The 22,341-nt window shown below is 49.6% G+C and overlaps 1 protein-coding gene across 5 annotated transcripts in view; it reads right to left on the bottom strand.

Annotated features, from left to right (window-relative positions):
• LOC140395585 (E3 ubiquitin-protein ligase rnf213-alpha-like) overlaps nucleotides 1-22,341 on the bottom strand; it is a 192,537-nt gene that overhangs the window by 68,441 nt on the left and 101,755 nt on the right. For all 5 annotated transcript variants that reach the window (XM_072483546.1, XM_072483548.1, XM_072483547.1 and 2 more), the window contains exons 37-43: nucleotides 21,943-21,998; nucleotides 20,301-20,454; nucleotides 18,876-19,011; nucleotides 16,834-17,025; nucleotides 16,500-16,633; nucleotides 11,568-11,746; nucleotides 10,419-10,634 (exon numbers count right to left, since the gene is read on the bottom strand). In XM_072483546.1, coding sequence (XP_072339647.1) covers nucleotides 10,419-10,634; nucleotides 11,568-11,746; nucleotides 16,500-16,633; nucleotides 16,834-17,025; nucleotides 18,876-19,011; nucleotides 20,301-20,454; nucleotides 21,943-21,998 — 1,067 coding nt within the window. The remainder of the gene's footprint in view (nucleotides 1-10,418; nucleotides 10,635-11,567; nucleotides 11,747-16,499; nucleotides 16,634-16,833; nucleotides 17,026-18,875; nucleotides 19,012-20,300; nucleotides 20,455-21,942; nucleotides 21,999-22,341) is intronic.

Here is a 22,341-nt window from a genome sequence, read left to right as displayed (position 1 = left end):
GTCGAGCCAGCGGTCAACGGAGCAGCTGATGCAAATTATCCAGGAGAGCTTTGCTAAACAGAAACGGGACTGCTTGGACCCGATAAAAGAGTCAATTGAGTGGCTGGAGCTTAGATTGGATGCTCAAGATCAGGCGATCTAGAAGGTAGAGAAGGCGCTGGCTGAGCAGGAGGAACATCAAACTGCGGTGGAGTTGGAGGTGGGGATGCTGAGAGACCAGCAGAAGAAACTCCTTGAGAAGGTGGAGGACCGAGCGAATAGGTCCCGCAGGCAGAACTTGAGAATCGTTGGGCTCCCAGAGGGGTCAGAAGGAGCGGACGCTGGGGCATACATCGCGGATATGTTTGAGAAGCTGCTGGGGGATGGGGCATTCTCCCGACCCTTGGGAGGTGGACAGAGCTCACAGAGCACACATGAGGAAGCCGCAAATGGGAGACCCCCCCGAGGGCAATGGTGGTGATATTCCACAGGTTCTCGGATAAGGAGCGCATTCTACAGTGGGCCAAGCAGACACGGAGCTGTAAATGGGACAACAGAATCCTGCGGGTTTACTAGGACCTGAGTGTGGAGGTGGCCAGGAGACGAACAGGTTTCAAACAGACCAGGTCGATCCTTTTTAAGAAAAAGGTGAAGTTCGGACTGTTGTATCCGGCCCATCTCTGGGTCACGTACGAGGAGCAACATTTTTATTTTGAGTCGCCTGAGGACGCGCTGGACTTCGCGAAAAGGAAAGGACTGGTGGTGGACTGAGAACTTTTGAACTTTGCTGCAACATTCATGTTTTTTTTTTTAATTCTCGTTTTTCGTTTTGTGGAAGCTTTCTGTAATGCCATCTGTACTGATTTGGGACCAGTGGCAGAGCTTAAGGTTTACATTTGCACTGTTGGGGGATGGAGGTGTGCTTGTTTAGGTTTTGGATCTTTTACTTGATCTTTGTGAGCATTTTTCTTTCTCTCCCTGTTTTACTGTCGGGCAATTGTGTTGGGATTGTTTGTCATTGGAATATGTATGTATAAGCGGGGGAGAGGGTGGGGAGGGAACAATAGATGGGAGACTTTTCGGCGCCAGGGATGGGGGCCACCAAGCTAGCTGGGCGGGCTAGCTCACGGAAGCGTAGTGGGGGGATGGTGCATAATATGTTAGGTTTATTAATGGGGTTGGGTTACATTGTGTTGTTACTGGGGGGGGGGAATGTTCTGCTGACGAGGGAGGGATTTGTGCTAAGAGACAGAGAGGAGGTTGGGGGCGGAGGCTGCCTGGGGGCGGGCCGGTGGAGGCGCGGAGCACGGGCTGGAGGCTGGCCCAAAATAGATGGCTGATCGGCGAAGTGGGAGGTGGGGGGGGGGCAATGAGCCCCCCAACTAGGCTGATCACCTGGCATGTTCGAGGGCTAAATGGGCCGGTCAGGAGGGTACGTGTGTTCGCGCATCTTAGGGGACTGAAGGCGGATGTGGTAATGTTGCAGGAGACGCACCTTCGAGTAGCTGCCCAGATTAGATTGAGGAAAGGTTGGGTCAGTCAGGTCTTTCACTCGGGACTGGATTCAAAGACTAGTGGGGTCGCGATCCTGATCAAAAAGCGGGTGGTGTTTGAGGTGGGTATAGTCTCGGATGTGGGAGGTCGGTACATTATGGTCAGTGGGAAACTGGAGGGGGTGTAAGTGGTATTAGTAAATGTGTATGCGCCAAATTGGGATGATGTGGAGTTTATAAAGAGGATGCTGGGGAAGATACTGGACCTGGGCTCGCACAGGTTGGTCATGGGAGGGGACTTCAACACAGTTATTGACCCTGGCTTGGACCGGTCAAGCTCAAAAACGGGCAGGGTGCCAGCAATGGCAAAGGAACTAAAAGGGTTCATGGAGCTGATGTGGGGGGGGGGGGGGGATCCATGGAGATTTGGGCAGCCGAGGGTGAAGGAGTTCTCCCTCTACTCACACGTGCATAAAGTGTACTCCCGCATTGATCTCTTTATTTTGAGCAGGGCCTTGCTGGCTGGGGTGGTGGACACGGGGTACTCGGCGATCACAATCTTAGACCATGCACCGCTCTGGGTTGACCCACAGGTTAGTAAAGACAGTAACCAGCGACTGCAATGGAGGTTAGATGTGGGACTTTTGGCTGACGAAGGGGTGCGCGAGCGGCTGAGGAAATGTATTCAGAGCTACCAGCAGGTCAACGACATGGGGGAAATTTCAGTAGCGATGGTCTGGGAAGCATTGAAGGTGGTGGTTAGAGGGGAGCTGATCTCGATACGGGCCCACAGGGAGAGAAGGCCAGCAGAATGCTTGCACAGCAGCTTAGAAAGAGGGAGGCAGCCAGGGAGATAGGGTAAGTAAATGACGGAGATGGGAAACTGGTTGGAGATTCAGCAAGGGTGAATAAGGAGTTTAGGGATTTTTACAGTAGGCTGTATGGGTCGGAGCCCCCAATGGGGCCGGAGGGGATGAGGCACTTCTTCGGGGGGCTGAATTTCCCAAAGGTGGACGGGGAGTTGGTAGAAGGGCTGGGGGCCCTGATAAGGTTGTAAGAGATAGGGGTGGGTTTCAACTGAGCCAGACGGTACCCAGTGGAGTTCTATAAAATGTTCTCTGGGATTTTGGGACCGTTGTGGATGAGGATGTTCAATGAGGCAAGGGAGAGAGGGGCTGCCTCCGACGATGTCACAGGCCATGATTTCGCTGATGCTTAAGCGGGACAAGAACCTGGAGCTGTGCGGTTCCTACAGGCCGATATCTTTGTTGAATGTAGACGCCAAACTGCTGGCCAAAATTTTGTCCTCCAGAATTGGGGATTGTATTCTGGACGTTATTGGGGAGGACCAGGCGGGGTTTGTTAATGGTAGGCAGTTGGTGGCCAACATAAGGAGGCTGTTAAACGTGATCATGATACCCCCGGAAGGTAGGGAGGTGGAGGTAGTGATCGCAATGGACGCAGAGAAGGTTTTTGATCGGGTAGAATGGGAATATCTGAGAGGTACTGGGCGGTTCGGATTCGGGCGGGGCTTTATTGACTGGGTCAGGTTACTGTATCAGGCTCCTGTGGCGAGCATACGGATAAATAGGACAACAATCGGACTACTTTAGACTGCACCGGGGACGAGACAGGGATGCCCCCTCTCCCCACTGTTGTTCGCGCTAGATATAGAGCTGCTGGCAATTGCTCTCAGAGCTTCAAGGGGCTGGTCCGGGGGGAGGGGGGGGGGGGGAGGGGGGGGCCCACAGAGTCTTGCTTTATGCAGACGGCCTGCTTCTGTACGTATCGGACCCAATAGAGGGGATGGAAGAAATCATGAGGGTTCTGAGGGAATTTGGCCGGTTTTCGGGGTTTAAGCTAAATATGGGAAAAGTGAGATGTTTGGGGTCCAGGCAAGGGGACAGGAGAGGCAATTGGGGGAGCTACCGTTTAGATTAGTAGGGGGAAGCTTTAGGTATTGAGGCATCCAGGTGGCGCGGGAATGGGACCGGCTGCATAAATTAAATCTTGCCCGACTTGTAGACCAAATGAAGGACGATTTTCGGAGATGGGATGCGCTTCCGTTGGCACTAGCTGGGAGGGTGCAGACGGTGAAGATGACGGTCCTCCCAAGATTCCTGTTTGTATTTCAGTGTCTCCCCATCTTTATTCCGCGGTCATTTTTTAAACGGGTCAACAAAGTGCTTTGTTTGTGCGGGCTGTGGTGTTGGGTTCTCTGGTGTACAGATGAGCCAACACAGTTGTATGTGGTACAACTCTATTTTATTTTAACTCTTATCTACAGTTCGTTCTGGATACTCTGCACGTGCTGTCTCCCTGAGTGTGTCGTGTAGCAGGTCTGTCCTGGTCCTCCTGTCCAGCTAATACTGACCACCAGGTGTCGTGTTTGTGCTTTTATATCTTTCTGTGATTGGTTGTGGTGTTGTGTGTTCTGATTTGTCTGTTGGTGTGTCTATCATGATGTGTGTGTTTGAATATCATGACATCCCCCCTTTTTACAAAGATATGTGCCTACGTGGTTATAAATATAATCGTGTCGTGAGTGCATCTAAGAGTGTGTGTGTGTGTTGTGTACAGCGTGTGTATATGACGTAACTATTTACATGGGGCGATGTCGGGTGCGTCACACTAACAAGGTTGTACCATAACAAAACATGAATGCGAGAAAAAAAAAAACTTGAACAGTGGTCCGGTCACACGATATCTGGAACGATAAACAACAACAGGTTATAATACAGAAGTGTTTGACTTTTTGAACGTATGAACAGCGTTATAAGTCCAGTCTAATGGGTGACCGCCTCAAGAATAGGCTGGTCCTCAAGCCGGTTCAGCTGTGGAGATTTGGGTTCACACTGGTTCACCTTGGACTGTTGGAGGTGATGTTGCTGCCGAAGTCTCTACTTTTCCATTTGTTGTACTTCGTGCAGTGCTTGGTTTTTCATTCGTGCAAATATAACATTCAACATCTTTGTTAGTGTTGCCTTGGCTGTGGTTTGGTTCTGGTGGCGATGGAAGGGGCATGATCCGTGGCATCTCCACGAAGTCATCCTTGGGAACCAGTGGAGGATCCGGCGTGTGCGTACGGTTCAGTTGCGAGCGTGGAAGGCGGCGCAAAGCTCGCTGATTGTGCCTACGCACCAATCCATCCGCCCTGCATGCCAGGAACAAGGTGGAGTCTTTTTTCTTTTTATGTTTGTGGTGGACGGCATCTTGTAGCCGATGGGTCGTTGCCATCGAAGAAGCACCATCACTAATATCATGCAAGGCGATGACTGTGCCAGATGTGGAAGTTGGCCGAGACCGTGCACGCTGGTTCCGGCCACCTGCTGTGCCGGAAGGGCGACTCCGCAGAGAAACGTCGAAGCATGTCGCCTTGGAGAGAGAATTGTTGCTCGCATCAACGTCTGGCGATGGCGCGAATTGGTGTGTCCGTCTTGGACCGCCGGTGCTGGTCGCCACTGCCGACCCAGTGGGACTGCCACGCGATCCATTCCCTGTTGCCGTGGCATCCGCCGTCACCCTGAGCGTGCCATCACCGAGGCCGCGACACCGCCCGTCCGGAGCAAGGTCTGGCGTGCGCGAATCAGAGTCGGCACTTGGCTGCTCCCCATGTGGAGTCCGGTCTGCCTTCCGTCGATGCTCCCCGTCCGGAGTCCCAACAGGTTCACTGGAGGCAGCCGAGATTCCCTGAAGCTGCACTTCTGGAGTCGGAACATGCAGGAATGCACCGACCAGTGGAGAGGCTCGAGCCATCGAGGGTGGAAGCGGTGCGCCGCCACCGCAGTCGTCAGTGGTCCCACCGTGATCGTCGAGTGCCTCGGTACGCACTAGGCGAGGTCTGTCACCTTGCACCTTTTGCATGGGAAGTGGGATGCTGTCGTCACTCGTCTCACATCCCGTGGATAGATCCTCATTAGCAGCTTGCTGTTCACTAGGGTTGGGTAAATTGTCAGAGTTTTCATCTGGTGATGCACACCATGTCGGTGGACTGTCATTGTCTTGCCGTTGTCCTTCATTTGGGCTTTTCTTCTTTGGAATTTTAAATCTTCCCCCAGACATTGCAGAACCTTGTTTATTACCCCCAAATTCTCCCATATGTATGGTCTTGAATATAGGATCCAATGTTTCTGTCGACATTGTGCTATTTTCCAAAAGAACATTCCGTTTCACTTTTCTTCTCAGGTACCTCATATGTATCTTTGTCTAATGTACATGCCTTCATGGTCTCTGTGTCTGATTTTGCTGGGACTGGCATGGTCACAGTCTCTCTTTTACTGTTCTCAATTGCCCACATTATACTCCCCATACATAACTGCTTAATCACTAGTGTGGTACAATGGATAATCGGGTCGACCTTATCTGCATCTTCACCATTAGTGGAAAGCACACTTGGTTCACTTGAAACTGCTGCGGGTTTTAAATTCGTTATCTGGCTACTCGATGTCGGTGTCCTCAGGATTCTTGCTCCAATGTTCTGCTCATTTATCAGTGGAGTGTGTATAGGTTCAATGCAATTAATGTTCCCCTCAAGGTTTGAAGAGTCATTACTGACTAACTGCTGGTCTCTGAAGTTGGGACTTTGCGGCGTTGTGGTGAAGGGAGACATTTGTCCCTGCTGTAGATATGATTCAGGTTGTGTTATTTCCATTACCTGAGGATCAATGACTTGTCCATTTTTTCGATCCGTACTAAAACACTGGCAATTCTCAGTCTGCTCCTTGCAAGTTAAACATTCAATTAATTTCTTTAGCAAATCCTCAGCATCCTTCTGTGACCGTGCAGCATTATTAATCTCTGTTCGGCTATAATGATCCTGAAGGTCAGCGCATAAACCTTTTTTCTTCGGGCTTGGAAGAGGCGATTCCTTTGGCTTGTCTTCAGTTGGGATGGAACAGTCTTCAGCGCTGTGCCCTTCAACGCAATCCAATCGGCAAGTAAAGGTAAGAAAAGCTGTGCCCTTCATTGTAGCATGAGAGACCGTCATGGTCATGCTGCTGTGTAGTGGAGCATGGTAGGCTGTTATAGCCTTCTTGCTGTTCACGTGAGCATGGCAGACTTGCATCGTCTGCCGCTGGTTGGTCAGGAGAGGTTGCTAGACCCTCATGGTCTTGTTCCTGCAAGGACCGCACATTGGAGTCTTGCGTTGCTTCTATCGTGGAGGCTGTCCACGAGCTCTCTGTGGAGGCTTGTGACACTGGAGTCACTTCTTGTTCGTGCATGGACTGCGCTCTGGAGTCTTGCGTTGCTTCTATCGTGGAGGCTGTCCACGAGCTCTCTGTGGAGGCTTGTGACACTGGAGTCACTTCTTGTTCGTGCAAGGACTGCGCTCTGGAGTCTTGCGTTTCTGCAATTGTGAAGTCTGTCCACGAGCTTGCTGTGGAGGCTTGTGACTCTGGAGTCACTTCTGGTTCATGCGAGGACTGCGCTCTGGAGTCTTGCATGTCTTCTTTCATAGAGTCGGGAACGTTGAGCGGGACGTGGACCACGCTCTGTGTGGCAGCAGGGCGCTCTCCGTGTGCTTGCACCACTCCCTGTCTGTTAATGTCAGGCTGCAGCATCATCCAGTTCTGATAAGTTGGGACGTCATATCTGCTGGGTTGAAGATCCTCAAATCCGAAAAATGAATCCGCATCTGCGTCGGATTCAATGTGGGGGCCGCCAATGTGCAACACAAAAGGTTCGTCCGAGTCATAGTCGTATAGGACCACGGAGCTATCATTGGGCTCGCGAGGTCCGGAAACACTGTAAAGATCATCATCGAAGTATTCGAGGTCGGAATCATCGGCTTGTGCGTAGGTAACTGCTTGTCGGAGGGTTCTTCGGAGGTCAAATTCATCTCCTGGGTCAATTTGCGGCAATGTGCTGTCATTCCAGGTGAGGGAAGGTTGTTTTACAGCTTTAACAGATTTTTGCTTTTTTGATTTGGGACGTTTCCCTTTTAAATTGGATTTGGGACGTTTCCCTTTTAAATTGGTGCGGTCTGGGGCCTCTGACATCCTGACGCTCGGTATGTAGCACGTAGGAAGCGATTGCACATGCTCAGATCGTTGTTCCTTTACCTATGGCCGTTTTCTTGACTGCGCATGCGCAGCATCTCGCGCATGCGCAAACGAAACTTCCGGTTCTGCGCACTGCTCGCGCAACTGTGCTAGCGTGATACCTTTAGCAAGATGGCCGCCGACCTCGACCCAGCCCTCTCTCAGGCCCGGGATTTCGGCCTCTGGGAATTCGGGCTCCGGGATCCCGGCCACGAGGTGAGTACTGCCGCTTTTCTTACCTTTACTTGCCGATTGGATTGCGTTTTCTTCACAGTACTTGGAGAATTTGTCCAGGACTGCCTAGTAATCGTACCTTTGCTGCCTCCTGAAGAACCTGAACCTTGTGAATATTTCTCTTGCCCTTGCACCGGCGATGGTGAGGAGAAATTCAATTTTTTCACTATCATCCAGGTCTTGGAGTTCAGCTGCCACCAGGAACAATTCGAACACTTGCCGGAATCGCCGCCGGTTTTCACGGAGATCGCCGTGGCACTGGAGCGGCTGCGGAACCGGGAGCTCTATCATTTTGCCTGGGCACTGCTGGTTGTCTCTGTACACTGAGGTATGCCGGCAGGTATCGATCCACTCCTGTACCATGTGGTGTTGGGTTCTCTGGTGTACAGATGAGCCAACACAGTTGTATGTGGTACAACTCTATTTTATTTTAACTCTTATCTACAGTTCGTTCTGGATACTCTGCACGTGCTGTCTCCCTGAGTGTGTCGTGTAGCAGGTCTGTCCTGGTCCTCCTGTCCAGCTAATACTGACCACCAGGTGTCGTGTTTGTGCTTTTATATCTTTCTGTGATTGGTTGTGGTGTTGTGTGTTCTGATTTGTCTGTTGGTGTGTCTATCATGATGTGTGTGTTTGAATATCATGACACGGGCAAGACCCGGCGAGTAAGGATAGTAATGCTTGAGCAGAGTCGGGGAGAGGGCGGGCTGGCGCTGCCAAATTTTAGTAACTATTACTGGGCGGCGAATATAGCCATGATCAGGAAGTGGATGGTGGGGGGAGGGTCGGCATGGGAGCGTATGGAGTCGGCTTCATGCAAGGGCACCAGTTTGGCGCCGTTGGTAACTGGGCCTCTGCCGTTCCCATCGTCACGGTACTCCACCAGCCCCGTGGTGGTGGCGGCCCAGAGAGTCTGGGAGCAATGGGGGAGACATGCGGGAGCAGAGGGAGCATCGGTCTGGTCCCCAATCTGTAATAATCACCGGTTTGCCCCGGGAAGTATGGATGGGAAGTTCCGGGTATGGCGGAGAGCAGGGATTGAGAGAATGGGGGATATGTTTATAGAGGGGAGCATTCCGAGTATGAGGGCGCTGGAGGAGACGTTTGGGTTGGCGAGGGGAAACAAAGTCAGGTACCTGCAGGTGCGGGACGTCCTATGTAAACAGGTGTCAACCTTCCCGCTCCGACCGCTAAGGGAGATTCAGGACAGGGTAGTTTCCAGAGGGTGGGTAGGAGAGGGGAGCGTCTCCGACATTTATAAGGAGCTTATGGGGTCGGAGGAGACGCAGACCGAGGAGCTGAAGCGCAAGTAGGAGGAGGAGCTGGGAGGGGAGATAGAGGATGGTCTGTGGGTGGACACGTTGAATAGAGTCAACTCGTCCACAACATGTGCCAGGCTCAGCCTGATACAATTCAAGGTCGTTCATCGGGCTCACATGACAGTGGCCCGGATGAGCAGATTCTTTGGGGTGGAAGACAGGTGTGTAAAGTGTGCGGGAGGACCAGCGAACCATGTCCACATGTTTTGGGAATGTCCGAAGCTTAGGGGACTTTGGCAGGGATTTGCAGATGTCATGTCCACGGTGTTAAAAACAAGGGTGACACTGAGTCCAGAGGTGGCGGTTTTCGGGGTGTTGGAAGACCCGGGAATCCAGGAGGAGAAAGAGGCAGACGTTCTGGTCTTTGCTTCCCTGGTAGCCCGGAGACGGATATTATTAGCTTGGAGGGACTCAAAGCCCCCAAAGTCGGAGACCTGGCTGTCGGACATGGCTAGCTTTCTCTGTTTGTAGAAAATCAAGTTCTCCTTGAGAGGGTCAATGTTAGGGTTCACCCGGAGGTGGCAACCGTTCGTCAACTTCTTTGCGGAAAATTAATCGTCAGCAGAAGGGGGGGGGGGTAGTTTAATTTAGAGTAGGGGGTTAATAAAGGTGGGACCTGTTAGGGAGGGAGACGTCTTTTGCACTATGTTTATAGATTCATGTACATTGTTTATTTTGTTGTTGTTTTAATACCAAAAATATCTCAATAAAATGTTTTTTTTAAATGTACAAAAGGTTAGGTTACTGGGTTGCGGGGATGGGCTCAGGACGTGGGCCTAGGTAGGGTGCTCTTACCAAGGGTGGGTGCCGACCTTATGGGCCGAATGGCCTCCTTCTGCACTGTCGAGATTCTATTCTACTGTTACCTCGCAGGATTGGAGAAAATCATTTTATTTTAATTTAATTAACACAGCTGGGGGAAGCAGGGAACCAGAAGAGGTAAATAACAATAGCTGCTTATCGTAGTCCCGCTGTTGGTCCTGGCTGTTACTGAGGAGGCTGAACAGATAGTCAGTCTCATGACACTCAGTCACCCGAAATACAACCAGCAAATTTGAGTGTTAAGTAGAACCAAGAGTTAGGATAGCAGAATTGTGAAATGCTCAAGTTTAAATATGCAACAAGAGCAGTCTTTAGCTTAAAAACACAAATATATCCATCATATTTTCAAAGTAAGGTTAAGACAAAGACTGAAGGGCAAAACTGAATGGTTCTGTCTTGTCAGCAAAACATCTGAATGAGCACAGAGGCACATTTAATATCGCTTTCAAATCACAATTTAAACAACCTTGCGTTTTACTATCAATCCTTCATAAACTTTAAGCATTCTGCAATATTTTTATAAGACTCACCATTTCCTGAGGATTAGAATTCATTGTTGCCTGTAAGTAAGAATGAATGTGCTTCAGGATTTTTGGATACAGCGCAATTGTCTTCGACAAATTATGCAGGCGGCTTTTGAAAATGTTATCGGCAATGTGTATCCAGGGAGGCGATTGCTCTTGAAGGGTCAGACCACAATCATTCTGAAGCTCATTCATGCAGGAAATAAATGCTGACCTGAAAATCTTTAAGAAAACAAAAGAGGAAATGAAAGACAACATTCAGTGCAGCCGGAGTGGTTTCAGCCAAGAGAAATTCAAGGTGGGCAGTCCCCTAAATTTCTTGCCATCCTCACCACTGTGTCATCAGAACGTTGCCAGAACTGTGTTGAAAACCTGCCACACTTCTGGCAAGAGAGAGAGATGGACCTTTTCTTTGGCTTTTGCTGAATTAAGTGGACTAGAGGGTGGACAATGGGGTCAGCATTCTTATCGGTACTGACCGCTCCTGAATCAACAAACTACAACAAATACATTGAATACGTTCTGCTTTACTCAATCTATGATCTGACTCATTCTTGAGATACCTTCGCTTGTGCAAAAAAACACAGCTTGGAGTCTCAATGTTCAGTTCTTACATTTTGGCTGTATCAGTTTGCACTAGTTGTCACTTAGTTTCCAGTTGGAAGCACTCCTGTGCCAATGATGTTTATTTATGGACCATTGCCACTTCTAGCACACCCGTGTCAATTTCTAATGCCAATGCCATTGAATATTGCTGTCAGTCCTTGTACTTGCATTGGAAAGCACTTCATTTTACCGTTGCAGCAAATACTAGGTGGAAGAATCCCTCATTCCATCACTGAAATGAATGGTTTATACACTGCGCAGATTGTTACTTTAATGTTAATGAGGCAACAATGGTGTCATCGCTCCAGCATCATATATGTTGAGATAAATTTCAGATGCCCATTCAGTTCAGTTACGGAATGGGTCAGCAGACTTAGCAAGTCTTACTGATGCACAATGTGGATGGGTCCACAAGCTCCCATTGCAGCTGATGTGGGATATTAGGGGCCTAAGAAGGTGGGGCAGCTACTAAGTTCAATCTACATGCTGTGTGCCTAGGTAAATGATTAGTTGGCAAAGGTATAAGGAACGCTGCAGGCTTTTACCCACCGTTACCAGATTCACCACAACTTCACCAGTTACGGTCATCAAAATGAAGTCAGTTAGGTATCGCTGCCCGAGTTCATACTTCGATTCTTCGCTTTGACGTCCCAAATACTCCCCGAGTTTACTTTTGTTGAAGCTGTCAACAAATTTCAGCATTTTGGTCCTGTCTCTGTCAGCTGCTCCTGGGTGAGATGAATATTTTATAACGTTACGTTGAGGTCGGAGAGAGAACGAATTAAACATTCTTTATTAACAGATGCAAGTTGATGTATAAAAATACAAGAAAGAATTGCATTTAGATAGTGCCGTTAACATTATACAACTTGCCATGGTACTAAAAATTATCAGACATCGTAAATGAGAGGGTAGTGGAGAGTTTTGTGGAGGGAATTCCAAAGCTTAGGGTTTGTAGGCTGGATGTACAGCCACTAATGTACAGGAGGGTAGAGATCATGCAGAGTTGTGGTGCTGAAGGAAATATGGAGGGAAGTGGTCATGGTTTAGCTCAGTGGGCTAGACAGTTGGTTTGTGATGCAGAACAAGGCCAGCAGTGGGGGTTCAATTCCCGAACAGGCGCCGGAATGTGGCGACGAGGGGCTTTTCACAGTAACTTCATACTTGTGACAATACAAGGTTATTAGAGACTTGAAAACGAAGATGAACGTTTTTAAAGAATAATCTTTATTAGTCTCACAAGTCGGCTTACATTACCACTGCAATGAAGTTAATGTGAAAATCCCCTAGTCGCCAAACTCCGGCGCCTGTTCGGGCACACTGAGGGAGAATTCAGAATGTCCAATTCACCTAACAAGCACGTCTTTCGGGACTTGTGGGAGGAAACCAGAGTGCCCGGAGGAAACAGACGCAGGCGCGGGGAGAACGTGCAGACTCCGCACAGTCAGTGACCCAAGCTGAGAATCGAACCGGGGTCTCTGGCGCTGTGAGGCAGCTGTGCTAACCACTGTGCCATTCTATTAAGGTGTTGACCAACCAGAAACCAGTGCAAGTCGGAGTGCTCAGGGATGATGGGTGAAACAAACTTTATTTAAGTTAGGGTAGGAGCAGTAGAGTTTTTGGATGAAGTTTACAGACAGTTCAAGGTGGGAGACCATCTCTGAAAATGGCCAAACTCGAGGTAACAGTAGCATGGAAGAAGGTTGATGAGACATGACTTTGGTACATCCGATTCTGAAAACATACAGATGCCCTGGGCAAGTTTGTGTAGTGAGTTACGCCCTCATCCCACGGAATTGACAAAATATTCCAGAGAGATTAACTGGTCAGTAATCAGGCTTTGTATTAACCAAACATTTGTAAAACAATTTTGGAAGTAGAAAAACAGAGAAGGAAGGTCCAATATCTATACATCAGGACTCCCTTTGAAAATCCTGAATAATCTGCTCCAGCTATATTAGGATTGTGGAAAGATTTTAGGGACGAACTTCCCTGGAATTTCCTGCTCACAAGGTGAAGTTCTTGTAAACAAGGAGAACTCACTTAGTCTTAATGGATTTCCCACAACATAATTCTCTTCACATTCCAAGAATAAGCGATTTAAAAGCACTTCTGGGGCGTCATTCTCCGACCCCCCAGCGGGTCGGAGAATGGCCGTTGGCCGCTGTGAATCCCTCCCCCGCCGGTTGCCGAAGTCTCCGGTACCAGAGATTGGGCGGGGGCGGGAATCGTGCCGCGCCGGTTGGCGGGCCCCCCGCTCGATTCTCCGGCCCGGATGGGCCGAAGTCTCGCCAATAAATTGCCTGTCCCGCCGGCGTAAATTAGAGTAGCTATTTACCGGCGGGACAAGGCGGCGTGGGCGGGCTCCAGGGTCCTGGGGGGGCACGGGGCGATCTGACCCTGGGGGGTGCCACCACGGTGGCCTGGCCCGCGATCGGGGCCCACCGATCCGCGGGTGGGCCTGTGCCGTGGGGGCACTCTTTCCCTTCCGCCTCCGCAACGGCCTCCACCATGGCGGAGGAGGAAGAGACTCTCCCCACTGCGCATGCGCGGGAAACTGTCAGCGGCCGCTGACACTCCCGCGCATGCGCCACCCGGAGATGTCATTTCCGCGCCATCTGGCGGGGCAACAAAGGCCGTTTCAGCCGGCTGGCGGGGCGGAAATCCCTCCGGCGCCGGCCTAGCCCCTCTATGTTGGGGCTCGGCCCCCAAAGATGCGGAGCATTCCGCACCTTTGGGGCGGCGCGATGCCCGTCTGATTGGTGCCGTTTTGGGCGCCAGTTGGCGGACATCGCGCCGTTTCGGGAGAATTTCGTCCCTTGTCTTTCTTTTGCACTGTTTACTTGTTGTTGCTTTTCTTCTCACACCTCGGGGGCCTCTCCCTGGAACAGGTCACTAAGCTGTCACCAGAGACCTTTGGCTTGAGGGGCCGCCATTCTGCAGCGAGCCTGGGCTGAGCAGGAATCTCTCCCACTCTTCCTGCCAGCCACTGGCGTGCTGGAAGGATTTTGACCACGTTATGAACACACCTTCCTTGGCCATCAAGTCCTGGGGCGGGATTCTTCCCTACCTGGCGGGGCGGGGGGTCCCGGCGGGATGGAGTGGCGTAAACCACTCCAGCGTCGGGACGCACCTTTAGGGGCCAAGCCCCCACCTTGAGGGGCTAGCTCCGTGCCGGAGTGGTTGGCGCGCCGCCAGCCGGTGGGAAAGGCCTTTGGCGCCACGCCAGCCGGGGCCGAAAGGACTTCGCCAGGCGGCGGAAGTCCGCGCATGCGCGGGAGCATCAGCGGCTGCTGATGTCATCCCCGCGCATGCGCAGGGGGGGGTGTCTCTTCCACGTCGGCCATGGTAAAGACTGTGGCCGAGGCGGAAGGAAAAGAGTGCCCCCACAGCACAGGCCCGCCCGCGGATCGGTGGGCCCTGTTCGCGAGCCAGGCCACCATGGGGGCACCCCCTGGGGCCAGATCGCCCCGCGCCCCCCCCCCAGGACCACGGAGCCCACCCGCGCCGCCTATTCCCGCAGGGAAGAGAGGTGGTTTGATCCTCACCGGCGGGACAGGCAATCCAGCAGAGGGACTTCGGCCCATCGCGGAGAATTCGGCAACCGGCGGGGGCGGGGTTCACGGCAGCCCCCGGCGATTCTCCAACCCGGCGTGGGGTCGGAGAATCCCGCCCCTGGTGTGGGACTTGAACCCGGAGCTTCTTACTTTTGTGATTATTACGCAAATAAAAAATTGTGATTATTTTGAGAACAATTTCAAGTACATGTGGGCGGAATCTAAAGTAAATGACCAAAAGCTTGTTTAAATGTTTAATTATCACAGTTCGATCTCACTAGGATCCTGATGATTTAAAGACAGAATGCTCTTGTATTTTTTCCTGAAAATGCTTTCAGACACAATTATAAATGGTGAGGTGTAATGTTAAAACTGATCCAAATTGGATTTCACTAAAACCAATCTGCCCTGCGTACAGTGAATAAATGGCTAATGTCAGTGCACAACAAGGCCGCAACTGTGAAAACCGATAGGACAGGTATGCTGATGCATGTAGAATGCTTGCATATAGGTCCCAGTAACTCAATAAATCAAGAAAGCCACAAAAAGGAGCACCATGCTCTTCTTTCAGCAGTTCCTTAGCATCTAGTTATCCACAATCTCAGAAGTGATTTATTCCTGACAGCCCCTCCTGACAGCTTACTTTTTCTCAAAGAAGTCAATGAACGGCTGCCAGTTCCGGGTAAACCCTTGCAGCGTTCCCCTCAAGACAAACTTGATTTTCTTGAGTCTGAGAAACCCCGCCATGTCGCTAACCCATACCCCTGATTTTGGGGGCTCCAAGTCCCTCCATCCTAGTAGGATCTGTCTCGGGGCCACCAGGGAGGTAAAGCCCAGGATGTCGGCCTCTCTCACCACCTGGGCTCCCAGATCTTCCAACACACCAAAGATTGCAACTTCTGGACTCAGCACCACCTTTAATACTTCTGACATGACGTCAGCGAACCCCTGCCCGAAACATATGGACATGGTTCGCAGGTCCCCCACACAGCACCCACACCTTTCCTCCATCCCCTCAAAGAACCCGCTCACCCGGCCACCGTCATGTGGGCCCTGTGGACCAATTGTATCAGGCTGAGCCTGGCACATGACAAGGGTGCATTGACTCATCTCAGGGCCTCCTCCCAAATCCGGCCTCCAACTCCCCACCCAGCTCTTCTTCCCACTTTCGCTTCACCTCCCCTATCGGGGCTCCCGCTCATTCCATCAGCTCTTTATACATCTCTGAAACCTTCCCCTCCCTTACTCCTACTCTCGACACCACCTTATCCCGTAGCCCCTGGGGCAGCAGGTGCGGGGAGGTCAAAACCTGCCTCCGCACAAAGTCCCTCACCTTCAGATACCGGAACCCATTCCCACCTGGCAGCTCAAAATCCTCCTCCAACTTGGGAAACCCTCATCGATAAAGAGATCTCCTAATCTCTCGATCCCCGCCCGCTGCCACCTCTGGAACTCCCCGTCCAGCAGCCCCCCCCCCCGCCCCCCCCCCCCCCCGAGCGAACCGGTGGTTACCACATATCGGCGCCCACACCAATACCCCCTCTAATCCCATGTGCTGCTGCCACTGTCCCCACACCCTCAGGGCTGCCACTGCTACCAGGCTTGTGGAGTATCTGGCTGGCGAGAATGACAGATGTGCCGTTAACAGAGCCCCTAAACTCGTGCCCCTACACGAGGCCGCCTTCACCCGCTCCCAAACCAACCCCTCCTCCACTACCCACTTCCTGACCATCGCTATGTCGCCGCCCAATAATAATTTCGAAAGTTCCCCCTCGTCCCGATCAGTCAAACCTTTGATGGCTTGGCCAAGAATGTTCGAACAGTCAAGTTCAATCACATAGTACACTTTAAAACAAGCATAGGATTAATACCATGGATAAGAAGTGCGAATTAAAGGATTGAGTTTAAAGTGAGCAATAAATACCTTCCAAAAACTGGAATTCAACCCAGAACTGGTCAATGTATTCCTTGATCAGCCAACTGAAAGGAGCACTACAGGTAATGTGTACAGATTCTTTGCTCAATTTGTGATCGACTGTTATTTCCTCTGTCTTTGGCCTAATGGAACAAATCGGTCATTATACCTGCATAATCTCAAAATGGTGAGTATATATATTGACCAGAAAATATATGCTCCCAAAATGTAATTTGTTATAAACAATAACTGAATTTAATTTACACAAATAAAAACAGTGCCAACTCATGGAACAAACCAGCGACATTAAAAGATCTGCAACACAAGAATAAGGCGTTCATACCTTGAGCTTCCTGCCTGGTGAGATACCCTCAGTATCTGTACATCATTGAAGATGTTGAGCCAGAGCTGTTTAATCTCGTCGTTCACTTTCGTGTCCACCAAAAGATTTAGGTTATAGTCTCTGTCGAGGATGGAAATCATCTGAGCTAGATTCGGAGTAACTGTCTTCTGAATGCACTTCCACAGTGTGTGTCTACATTATCAAAGCAAAGAAAATTCATATGTATGTAGGATATAAAAACTGATGCTCCGTTTTATGTGAAATCAACTGTGTGTTATGTCTTCAGCTATCCAGCTTCATGTTTCAAAGGCTGTTGGGTCAGGTGCTCCTATCTTGTACCAATGCAACATAAATCTCTGCCCGCATGGCATTGAATCTAGCACATCGCCTCACCCAAACAACACATTTTTGGTTCATCAAGGTGTGGTGTCGGCGGAACAAAGTTCAATTTCCATCATCAGCCTTCTACCTGTGTGAGGTGCTAAAATAAATCTCACAGGGAATCCTATGAGGATGACACTCCAGTGCAGTACTGAGGGAGTGCTGCACTGTTGGAGGTACCACCTTTTGGATGAGGCATTAAACATGCGATTTAGGGGCAGGAGTAGGCCACTCGGCCCCTCGCTGCCTGATCTGCCATTCAATAGGATCACGACTGGTTTGATTGCAGCCTCAATTCCTCATTGCCACCCACTCCCGATAACCTTCTACCCTCTTGCTTATCAAGACTCCACCTAGCTCGGCCTTAAAAATATTCAATGATTCTGGTTCCACCGCCTTTTGAGGGAGAGAGTTCCAAAAACAGACGACTCCTTGAGAGAAAAACATTTCTCCATTTCTCTGTGTTAAATGGGTTACCCCCTATTTTTAAACAACGACCCATTGTTCTAGATTCTTCCACAAGAGGAAACATCCTCTCCTCATCCAACCTCAGGATCTTATACTTTTCAATCAAGTCGCCTTTTACTCTTCGCACGGAGTAATTGCGATGCTGCCTTGCAGTACTACACACCCCAACCCCAGGGGGGGGGCCTTGGCATAGTGGTATTGTTGCTGGACTGGTAATCCAGAGGCCCAGAGACATCCTCTGGGAACCCGGGTTCAAATCCTGTCAGGGTAGATGGTAAAGAATTCTGGAATCAAAAGTCTAAAGATGACCATGAAACCGTTTGTCGATTGTTGTAAAAACCCATCTGGTACACTAATGCCCTTTAGGGAAGGAAATCTGTCGACCTTTCCTGGTCTGGCCTACATATGACCCATGATCCACAACAATGTGGTTGACTCTTAAATGCTCTCAGGGATGGGCAGTAAATGCTGGCCCACATCCCATGAGTAAGAAAGAAGCCAGTAAGTCAAATTTCACCCTGCCCATTGTCAGAGCCAGCCATTCCCACCCTACCAACGGGACTAGTGGGGAAAACAGCAAGTCACAGATACAGGAATTTTTCAATTTGTCCCTATACATACAGAAATTTGGTACAAAAATAGGACATAAGGCAATCCTTAGCAGTGAGCAGCATTCACTGCTTAACCACTCAGCCGCAATGACTGAGTTTCAAAGGGAGTTCCAGGGTGAGAGGAATCCACTCATGAAACAATCCAAATCACCAGACATTCAGAATCAGATATTGAAGAAGGAAAAGGACTCCAGACGGACCGGACACAGCAACTATTTTGTGAAAGCAACTGACCATCATTTGAACAACCTAACCATCAGCTCACTGTGGTGAAGACTAAGAAGGAGTTGGAGTTGGGATGGTGTCCGCACTGCTGTTGTCCTGCTCAAGCGCATCATCCAGCAATAAATGTTCATGTGAACGAGGCACAATTTTAAAAAAAACAGCAGCAAGCATGCGGACTACATCCGCAACAATAGATGTCGGCACAGAGACTCAGTGAGTGTAAGTATGAGTCACACGTTTGGCTTCCGCTCTGCGACCCAACATTCTGCAGCTGGAGTACGGGCTCTGAAAGTGATCCCCTGGAACGGGAGTAATAGGTCGATCTGCAGGTGCATCCAACATGGCTTGCAAAGTTACCTGAACGTGCCGCCCTCCTGCAGAGCAGCAACTTTCTTTGCCTCGTTACACATCCATTCCTTTGGATTTACTGATATTTCCTCCTGTTCCTGCAGCTGCAGAATCAGTCTCTCCATCACTGTCCTCAAAAACCGCGCTGTAAAAACACACATGCGCCATCATTGCAGCGCTTTCATATAAATAAATAATACCAAAGGTGGTTGTGGACAATAACCAGTCTCAGTGCAAAAACACTTTTTAAATTATCCGAATTAATCACCTCCTTTACGGCGACTAGTTTGGTAAAAAGGGGGCATTTCTTACCTCTCTGCGCCCCAGTTACTCCACGCCGCTGCAGCCAGGGGAGCACTTCACTGCCCCTGTCTCCCCCAGCCTGAGTGAGGAAGATTGGGCGAGACAGGAGGTTTGGAATCTCATTGTGGGTAAGTCCGTCGAGAGTGGCACTCCGCCGGAGATTTCCACTCTGAGGAAGCTACAGGCCATTATGTTAGAGGTGCTACTTAAAGATAAGTTGTTGTTGAGTTACACATTTCCCTCCTATGGGAGTTTCCAGATTTCAATCAGTCACCACAGTGGGATTGTAAAATTATTCTTTGCCTGGGCTGGGGTGAAAAAACAGCTCACATGGCTCAAAGGATTCTGACTTATTGCAATAAATTCCAGAGCGACATGCCAATTAGATATAAACGCCAATCTTTCAAGTTATTGATAATTCTAGACCTTCCAGTCCTTGCTGATCTCCATAAATGGTCACACTCTTAACTGAGTGTTCTTCCTTTAAGAGATATTTTTCAACACCTACTGCAAAGCATTCATATTACCATTATCTTGTTAAAATGGGGTGCAATTTAATGGGAAAGAACTCAGTCCCGTTTTGGGCACGTTTAGCCGGTTGTTCCTTGCAGCACTGAGAACAACCCCGCTAATAAACAGGTGTGTGCTTCATTTTTGGGCCTTGGTGAGGATTTCCCCTGTAGTCTCGGGTGGCACTGCCAGAGTCGCCGGGTGGCATCGGGGTGCCAGGGAGCCATCATGCCCGGAGCCCAACCACCCGGGGGGTCCCTGATCGTCTGGGACACCTACCCAGTGTTGGTACACCTAGTCCACGGTTGTGGAAACTAGTGGTAAATGGCGCCCACTCGAGGTCACCGCGACGAGGACACTAGGTCCCGCACCTTGGGTAACACCGCCGCAGACTAATTACTCACTTGAATATGCAAATCTGGATCTCGACCATTGAGGGTGCGATCCAGACCGCGATGCCTTGTGAGATCTCGTTATATCTGAGTAGATTCGGAGCTGTACTTTTCACTACAGGGAAATTTTACACAATACAAGTTTCGCGTTGGAGTTAAACTGAAGCTGCTGGGTAACAATGCAGCAGGAATTTGCATGATCAAAATGTAAACAGGCACTGGTGCTCACCCTCACGTTTCCCCTCTTCCCTCAGGAGATCCAGGAGAATCGGGACGCGTTCAGTGTTCCGACTGGATCCATCTTTCCCATCACGTATTTTACTGACAGCACTCTGTATGCAGCTTTGTAACAGGAATGTCGTGTTGAGAATGTTCGGCCTTGCCTGTTTACAAATGATGACAAAAAAATAAATCCCCTAAGGCACAGAGGAGGAAGGACCTTTGAGCGTTTCACACCCTCTGGATCTTCAGAGTGCGTTACAGCAAATCACATCCTTTTCAAACTGGAGTCATGGTTGTAATGTAGAAAAGCACAGCAGCCAATTCACCCTCAGTGAGGTCACACAGACAACAATGTGATATCACCTGATCATTTGTTTTACTTATGTTGGTTGAAGGCTAAATATTGGCTGGGACATCAGGATACTTTCCCCACTTGTATTTGGGCAGTACCGATGGGCTGCTTACATCCCCAAAGGCTTTGGAAGCACTTCTGACAGAGCAGAACTCCTTCATTGCTGCACTGAGGTGTCCATACAACCATAGAATCCCTACAGTGCAGAAGGCGGCCATTCGGCCCATTGAGTCTGCACCGACCCTTTGAGAGAGCATCCCACCTAGGCCCACTCCCCCGCCCTATCCCTGTAACCCCACCTAACCTGCGCATCTTTGGACACAAAGGGGCAATTTAGCATGGCCAATCCGCCTAACCTGCACATCTTTGGACTGTGGCAGGAAAACCGCACAGACAAGGGGAGAAAGTGCGAACTCCACACAGTCACCCAAGGCCAGAGTTGAACCCGGGTCCCTGGCGTTGTGAGGCAGCAGTGCTAACCACAGCCTGGATTGGATGCTCAAGTCTCTGCAGTGGAACTTGAACCCAGAACCTTCCGACCCAGGTGGGCAGACTACAGCTGAAGCACACCTGACCCAATGAGCGAGGGCCACTTGGGTGAAGATGGGAGCTCAGTTAAATGCAGGAAGGAATCAAGGCTGCAGTGTAAACAGGATCCAAGGCAGTTGGTGAAGTTGAAACCAAGGTGCAGAGTTTTGTCGTTATTGAGTTCATTGAGTTTTTTCAGTTTTACAGCTTTCCTCCCACGCTCCCAGCTGTCCTCAAGTTAGAAAACCAACAGTCAAAACATATTGACCAATGGATGGAGGTGTTCATCCCTGGTGGGGCAACTCCCTATTTATACGTGCTCAAAGGGCTTAAGCCCTCCACTTGTGTAACCTAACCATTAACATAGAGTACGCTGTAGCTGTTCCTTTCATCAGTTGGCACCAAGAAACTAAAGAAATCCAAAAGGGGAAGATTTCCTGACAATTAAAATTAGAGCTCAGGATTGAAGGAAGATATTAAGGTAGGCTAGAGGGCTGTTAAAGGGACAGCGCAATGTTGAGAGACTGGAGCGGTTTGGGAGAATAGTTCAGTAGCTGCTTTTGTGCAAGTGGTGTTAGCGATGTCCCAAATGCCCTGGATGTTTTGTTATGTTAGAATTGTGCATGAATCATTCAATGGTGGCAAATATTTTGATCAAATAATGCATCTTATTGCTGACTGTAAACATTCCCCCTTTTAATACATTGCGTAGTTAACGACGGTGAGGAAAACAGTATCTGGTGCAAGCATTACACAAAATAATTCATACCGTCAGCTTTTTGACCTGTTGATCATCAACTGGAACAGCGTTCGCGCCATTGATTTCTGAAGTAAAAAAGACAACAGAGTTTTGTGAATGCCGGAAATGACAGAATTTACAACAACCCACAGTTAAACTCTCAGACTGGGTCAGAGACATTTTTGATCTTTGTATACTTAATTAAGATTTCAGAGATTAAGGTTTGATGCCTGTTATGGTTCTAACTGCAAATTGAGCTGTTGCATTTTTGATTCCTGTCACCAGAGACCACTAATACTTTTTAAAATTCCATCCTGTCATTATCTGTGGATTCAGAATTAAACATTCAAATTCCAACAATTTGAATGCACCTTTAGAATGGATGAATAAATTAGCGCCAAAGTAGATGAATAAGTTAGCTCCCAAGGT

This window comes from Scyliorhinus torazame, chromosome 18 (genome assembly GCF_047496885.1).
Source record: "Scyliorhinus torazame isolate Kashiwa2021f chromosome 18, sScyTor2.1, whole genome shotgun sequence".
NCBI classification, from domain to species: domain Eukaryota; kingdom Metazoa; phylum Chordata; class Chondrichthyes; order Carcharhiniformes; family Scyliorhinidae; genus Scyliorhinus; species Scyliorhinus torazame.
The sequence above is the reverse complement of the archived record's forward strand: the minus strand, read 5'-3'. Positions and strand labels throughout refer to the sequence as shown.